Genomic DNA, 7,684 nt, shown 5'->3' with positions numbered 1-7,684 from the left:
AACCTCATCTATTGCATCCGCTGCTCTAGGTGTCAGCTGCTCTACATCGGTGAGACCAAGCGTAGGCTTGGCGATCACTTCGCCCAACACCTCCACTCAGTTCACAATAACCAACCTGATCTCCCGGTGGCTCAGCACTTCAACTCCCCCTCCCATTCCCAATCCGACCTTTCTGTCCTGGGCCTCCTCCATGGCCAGAGTGAGTCCCACCGCAAATTGGAGGAGCAGCACCTCATATTCCGCTTGGGTAATTTACATCCCAGCGGTATGAACATTGATTTCTCCAATTTCAGGTAGTCCTTGCTTTCTCCCTCCTTCCCCTCCCCTTCCCAGCTCTCCCACAGCCCACTGTCTCCGCCCCTTCCTTTCTTCTTCCCGCCCCCCCCCCACCCCCACATCAGTCTGGAGAAAGGTCTCGACCCAAAACGTCACCTATTCTTTTTTCCATAGATGCTGCCTCACCCGCTGAGTTTCTCCAGCATTTTTGTCTCCCGTGGAATTATTTTTGTTCAGCTCGGTTTAGTTTATTGTCTCGTGTACCGAGATACAGTGAAAAGCTTTTTGTTGCGTGCTATCCAGTCAGCGGAAAGACAATACATGATTACAATCCAGCCATTTACAGTGTATAGGTACGTGATAAAGGGAATAACGTTTAGTGCAAGGTAAAGCCAGCAAAGTTGGAATAAAGATAGCCTGAGGGTCACCAATGAGGTAGATGCTCTCTGGTTGTGGTAGGATGATTCAGTTGCCTGATAACAGCTAGGAAGAAACTGTCCCTGAATCTGGAGATGTGCGTTCGTTTTCAAACTTCTGTACCTCTTGCCCACTGGGAGAGGAGAGAAGAGGGAGTGACCGGGGGTGAGACTGGTCCATGATTGTGCTGCTGGCCTTGCTGAGGCAGCGTGAGGTGTAGATGGAATTGGTGGACGGGAGGTCGGTTTGTGCGATGGTCTGGGCTGTGTCCACAATTCGCTGCAATTTCTTGCGGTCTTGGATGGAGCTGTTCGCAAGCTGCGCTGTGATGCATCCCGATAATAGACAATAGGTGCAGGAGGAGGCCATTCGGCCCTTCCAGTCAGCACCACCATTCAATGTGATCATGGCTGATCATCCCCAATCAGTACACCGTTTCTGCCTTCTCCCCATATCCCCTGACTCCGCTATCTTTAAGAGCCCTATCTAGCTCTCTCTTGAAAGTATCCAGAGAACCGGCCTCCACCTGAGCGAGAGAATTCCACAGGCTCACAACTCTCTGTGAGAAAAAGTGTTTCCTCGACTCCGTTCTAAATGGCTTACCCCTTATTCTTAAACTGTGTGTGTGGCCCCTGCAAATAAACAGATAATGGTCTATTAATGTTCAGAGGTTTGTTTGAGTTAAGTTTAATAGCCTGATGGCTGTGGGGAAGCAGCTATTCCTGAACCTGGACGTTGCAGTCTTCAGGCTGCAAGGAGAGAGACGGAGAGAGATGGAGAGAAAGACAGAGACAGTGAGACAGAGAGAGAGAGAGAGGGGGACAGAGGGAGACAAGAGAGACGGAGAGAGAGACCAAGAGAGACAGAGAGAAAGACGGAGAGAGAGAGAGAGACAGGGAGACAGAGAGGCAGAGAGGCAGAGACTGAGAGAGAGAGAGAGGCAGACAGAGAGAGAGACAGAGATAGAGAGAGAGACAGAGAGAGAGAGAGAGAGAGAGACAGAGAGAAAGACAGAGAGACAGAGAGACAGAGAGAGAGACAGAGAGACAGAGAGACAGAGACAGAGACAGAGATAGAGAGAGAGACAGACAGAGTCAGAGAGACAGCGAGACAGAGAGGGAATGCCGTTTGGCGTGTGGGTGGGATTAACGGGCCTGTGTTGCAGCTGAGGCAGATGAAGGAGCTGGAGCAGCAACGTGACGTCCTGTGGCACGGATTGGAGATGGTGGATCGGGCTCGGTGCTGGTACCACCGACAACTCCAGGGACTGTGTGACCGGCAACACCGCGGCAATGGGAGACAACTGGACAACGTGAGTGTAATCACCCCTGCTGCGCACAACCCACATCCCTCTAGTCACAGAGTGATACAGTGTGGAAACAGGCCCTTCGGCCCAACTTGCCCACACCGGCCAACAATGTCCCAGCTACACTAGTCACAGGGTGAAACTGTGTGGAAACAGGCCCTTCAGCCCAACTTGCCCACACCGGCCAACAATGCCCCATCTACACTAGTATTTTATTTAGCGAATGCAAAGTCCTTTAGCCAAGCAGTTGCCTCTTGATCTGCTGTATGAAGGGTGACAAGTCCTCCTTTGAGTCTTTGTTGAGGGTATGCTTCAATGATGTGTTGCATTGTTTGCTGCTCTCCACAAGCACACCGTGGGGTTGGACTGCTGCCCCATTTGTGAAGGCTGGCCAAGCAGGGGCCATGTCCAGTCCTGAATCTATTCAGCGTCGTCCACTGCTTCCTTGGGAGATTGGTGCCAGGGAACGGTAGGGTGGGGTCTGACACCAGATGTTTATTTGGGACGTCCTTGGACTCCCATTCCTTTTTCCAAGCTGATTGGATGGTGAAATCAGCTGGTGGTGGGTTCTTCCAAATTGGTCGTCCAGATGGAAGTCGAGCAGTGGGTGGGTTGAAGATGTCCATGTGAATTGGCAGGTGAGGGGAGTTTTTGGTCTTTTGGAGCATCCTTTGAGTGAGGACTACTCGCCGGATGTGTGGAGGGGCTATGTTGGATAGGACAGGGAGCCAGGGGGAGTTGTTCCTGTGATGATCCTCATTGGTGAGTTCAGTTGAGTGTCCACATGGTGTGTGTGGGATGACCTGGACCAAACAGGGGCACAATATTCGGCTGAAGAAAATGCAAGGGCTAGTGCTGAAATGCGCCGTGTGGGACGTCACTACACTACACTAGTCACAGAGTGATACAGTGTGGAAACAGGCCCTTCGGCCCAACTTGCCCACACCGGCCAACAATGCCCCATCTACACTAGTCATAGAGTGATACAGTGTGGAAACAGGCCCTTCAGCCCAACTTGCCCACACCGGCCAACAATGTCCCAGCTACCCTCGTCCCACTTGCCTGCGCTTGGCCCATATCCCTCCAAACCTGTCCTATCCATGCACCTGTCCAACTGTTTCTTAAACAATGTGATAGTCCCAGCCTCAACTACCTCCTCTGGCAGCTGGTTCCATACACCCACCACCCTCTGTGTGAAAAGGTTACCCCTCGGATTCTATTAAATCTTTCCCATTTCACCTTGAACCTGTGTCCTCTGGTCCTCGATTCCCCAACTCTGGGCAAGGGACTCTGCATCTGCCAGATATATTCCTCTCATGATTTTGTACACCACTATAGGATCACCCCTCATCCTCCTGCGCTCCATGGAATATAGACCCCGCCTGCTCAACCTCTCCCTATAGCTCACACCCTCTAGTCCTGGCAACATCCTCGTAACTCTTCTCTGAAAACCCTTCAAGCTTGACAATATCCTATAACATGGCGCCCAGAAATGAACATGATATTCTACATGCGGTTTCACCGACGTCTTATACAACTGCAGCATGAAACCTACCAACCTCTTTAAAGAAAGCCTTCAAACACAAGACAAAGATCGGGTTATAACTATCAAGACTTTATTTAACAGTGCCCGAAATAGTGACCATTGTGGATTGCTCAAGGAATAAAAATTCATCTGCTCCGGGATGGCGGGACTGTCATATGCTGAGAGAATGGAGCAGCTGGGCTTGTACACTCTGGAGTTTAGAAGGATGAGAGGGGTTCTTATTGAAACATAAGATTATTAAGGGTTTGGACACGCTAGAGGCAGGAAACATGTTCCCGATGTTGGGGGAGTCCAGAACCAGGGGCCACACAGTTTAAGAATAAGGGGTAAGCCATTTAGAAAGGAGACGAGGAAACACTTTTTCACACAGAGAGTTGTGAGTCTGTGGAATTCTCTGCCTCAGAGGGCGGTGGAGGCCGGTTCTCTGGATGCTTTCAAGAGAGAGCTAGATAGGGCTCTTAAAGATAGCGGAGTCAGGGGATACGGGGAGAAGGCAGGAACGGGGTACTGATTGGGGATGATCAGCCATGATCACATTGAATGGCGGTGCTGGTTCGAAGGGCCGAATGGTCATTTGGGGCTTTGCCGGGGAACATGAAGGGGACACTAATAACACATCAATTTGTTGAGTCCATGTTTAGGAACCTAACAAAGGTACATACTGTATGATGTTTGCGTATGCGCGTACTGGTGCCTAAAAGGTGAAGAACCACTGGCCCTACTACCCTGTCTCTGGCATCTCATAATTTGACACGCCTCTATCGGGACTCCTTGCAACCTCTGGCGTTCCAAACAATAGGCAATAGGTGCAGGAGGAGGTCATTCATCCCTTCGAGCCAGCACCGCCATTCAATGTGATCATGGCTGATCATCCCCAATCAGTACCCCGTTCCTGCCTTCTCCCCATATCCCCTGACTCCGCTATCTTTAAGAGCCCTATCTAGCTCTCGCTTGAAAGTATCCAGAGAACCGGCCTCCACCGCCCTCTGAGGCAGAGAATTCCACAGACTCACAACTCTCTGTGAGAAAAAGTGTTTCCTCGTCTCCGTTCTAAATGGTTTACTCCTTATTCTTAAAAATTCCAGGATTTGGGATATTCGGGAGCGGAGGGTGAGCTGGGGAACGTAAAGTGGTCCTCAACATTGATGCTGACTTTTGTAACATTTTCTTCCCCCCCTCCCCACTTTGCTCAGGATTACAAGTCCGATTCTCCGAACCGCGTCAATCAGCTTCTGGACAAGATCGAAAGGGTTAATTATTGCCTCTGCAACTTCATATCCTGTGCAGAACAGGTTAGTTCATCCTGCATTGATTATACTTTACATCACAGGCCAGTCACGGTGGGGCAGCGGTAGAGTCGCCGCCTTACAGCGAATGCAGCGCCGGAGACCCGGGTTCCATCCCGACTACGGACGCCGTCTGCGCGGAGTTTGCACGTTCTCCCCGTGACCTACGTGGGATTTTCTCCGGGATCTTCGGTTTCCTCCCACACTCCAAAGACGTACAGGTTTGTAGGTTAATTGGCTTGGTGTAAATGTGAAAATTGTCCCGAGTGTGTGTAGGATAGTGTTAGTGTGCGGGGATCGCTGGTCGGCGCGGACCCGGTGGGCCGAAGGGCCTGTTTCCGCACTGTATCTCTAAACTGAACTCAAATCGGTGGAGTTTGGATTCCTTCTCTCCGGAGATGCTGCCAGTCCCTCTCAGTTACTCCAGCAATTTGTGTCTATCTTCGAAGGGCCTGTTTCCACGCTGTATCTCTACACTAAACTATTGAAAATGTGGTGTAGAAGGCATGTGGGATGCTTGACTTCATAGAAACATAGACAATAGACAACAGGTGCAGGAGTAGACCATTCGGCCCTTCGAACCAGCATCGCCATTCATTGTGATCATAGCTGATCATCCCCAATCAGTGCCCCGTACCTGCCTTCTCCCCATATCCCCTGACTCTGCTATCTTTGAGAGCCCTATCTAGCTCTCTCTTAAAAGGATCCAGAGAACCGGCCTCCACCGCCCTCTGAGGCAGAGAATTCCACAGACTCACAACTCTCTGTGTGAAAAAGTGTTTCCTCGTCTCCATTCTAAATGGCCAACCCCTTATTCTTAAACTGTGTGTGGCCCCTGGTTCTGGAACATGTTTCCTGTCCAAACCCTTAACAATCTTATATGTTTCAATAAGATGCCCTCTCATCCTTCTGAACTCCATAGTGTACAAGCCCAGCCGCTCCATTCTCTCAGCATATGACAGTCCCGCCATCCCGGGAATTAACCTGGTGAACCTACGATGGGCTCCCTCAATAGCAAGAATGTCCTTCCTCAAATTAGGGGACCAAAACTGCACACAATACTCCAGGTGTGGTCTCACTAGGGCCCTGTACAACTGCTGCCTGTCCCGCTGAGTTACTCCAGCATTTTGTGCTTTATCTCCGGTTGGAAAGCAGTTCCTTCCTGGATGATATCGTTCGGTTTTTCCATTTCGCGGTATGACGGTGGCTTTGTGCGGCAGGGGTTGCCGCCCCGGCACTGTGCCGCCGTTCCCCGCGGCCAGCGGAGGCGGAGCCGGGAGGACGAGTCGGACCAACAGCGAGCGGTGGCCTCACTGAAACGCCAAAACCACCTGCTGACCAAGGTAGGATCTGCCTCCGTAACGACCAACACCATTAGACATAGGGGGATAGAAACATAGAAAATAGGTGCAGGAGGAGGCCATTCGGCCCAGCACCGCCATTCATTGTGATCATGGCTGATCGTCCCCAATCAATAACCCATGCCTGCCTTCTCCCCATATCCCTTGATTCCACCAACCCCTGGAGCTCTATCTAACTCTCTCTTAAATCCATCCAGTGACTTGTCCTCCACTGCCCTCTGTGGCAGGGAATTCCACAAATTCACAACTCTCTGGGTGAAAAAGCTTTTTCTCACCTCAGTCTTAAATGGCCTCCCCTTTATTCTAAGACTGTGTGTGGCCCCTGGTTCTGGACTCGCCCAACATTGGGAACATTTTTCCTGCATCTAGCTTGTCCAGTCCTTTTATAATTTTATATGTTTCTATAAGATCCCCCGCTCATTCTTCTAAACTCCAGTGAATACAAGCCTAGTCTTTTCAATCTTTGAAAATCTCATATGACAGTCCCGCCATCCCAGGGATAAATCTCGTGAACCCACGCTGCACTGCGTTTCTTAAAGATAGCGGAGTCAGGGGATACGGGGAGAAGGCAGGAACGGGGTGCTGAGTTGGATGATCAGCCATGATCATATTGAATGGCGGTGTTGGCTCGAAGGGCCGAATGGCCTCCTCCTGCACCTATTTTCTATGTTTCTATGTATCTCTGACTTGTGTCTCTGTTTTCCAGGAGGTGTCAAGGAAAAGTCAGTGGATTTCACAGCTGGAGGCGGAGAGAGAATCACTGGTACAACGGTTGCTGGATACTCGTCTCCAGAGCTAGGCACGTGATCTCAATAGACAATAGGTGCAGGAGTAGGCCCTTCGAGCCTCCAGAGTGTACATAGAAATTAGGTGCAGGAGTAGGCCATTCGGCCCTTCGAGCCTGCACCGCCATTCAATATGATCATGGCTGATCATCCAATTCAGTATCCCGTACCTGCCTTCTCTCCATACCCCCTGATCCCCTTAGCCACAAGGGCCACATCTAACTCCCTCTTAAATATAGCCAATGAACTGGCCTCAATTACCCTCTGCGGCAGAGAGTTCCAGAGATTCACCACTCTCTGTGTGAAAAAAGTTCTTCTCATCTCGGTTTTAAAGGATTTCCCCTTTATCCTTAAGCTGTGACCCCTTGTCCTGGACTTTCCCCAACATCGGGAACGATCTTCCTGCATCTAGCCTGTCCAACCCCTTAAGAATTTTGTAAGTTTCTATAAGATCCCCTCTCAATCTGCTAAATTCTAGAGAGTATAAACCAAGTCTATCTACAAGCCCAGCCGCTCCAGTATCTCAGGATATGACAGTCCCGCCATCCCGGGAATTAACCTTGTGAACCTACGCTGCACTCCCTCAATAGCAAGAATGTCCTTCCTCAAATTAGGGGACCAAAACTGACACAATACTCCAGGTGTGGTCTCACTAGGGCCCCGTACAACTGCCGGCCTAATTCTGCTCCTATCCCTTATGACTGAGG

At 50.4% G+C, this 7,684-nt stretch overlaps 1 protein-coding gene across 1 annotated transcript; it reads left to right on the top strand.

Annotated features, from left to right (window-relative positions):
- Positions 1–1,838: 1,838 nt before the first annotated feature.
- On the top strand, positions 1,839–7,277 carry LOC129694647 (suppressor APC domain-containing protein 2-like). Its single transcript, XM_055631378.1, has 4 exons — positions 1,839–2,005; positions 4,739–4,837; positions 6,052–6,174; positions 6,899–7,277. The coding sequence occupies exons 1-4, from the start codon at positions 1,868–1,870 to the stop codon at positions 6,989–6,991; spliced, it is 453 nt and encodes a 150-aa protein (XP_055487353.1). The 5' UTR covers positions 1,839–1,867; the 3' UTR covers positions 6,992–7,277.
- The last annotated feature ends 407 nt before the right edge of the window (positions 7,278–7,684 follow it).

Source organism: Leucoraja erinacea, unplaced genomic scaffold, assembly GCF_028641065.1.
Source record: "Leucoraja erinacea ecotype New England unplaced genomic scaffold, Leri_hhj_1 Leri_744S, whole genome shotgun sequence".
NCBI lineage: Eukaryota > Metazoa > Chordata > Chondrichthyes > Rajiformes > Rajidae > Leucoraja > Leucoraja erinaceus.
The sequence above is the reverse complement of the archived record's forward strand: the minus strand, read 5'-3'. Positions and strand labels throughout refer to the sequence as shown.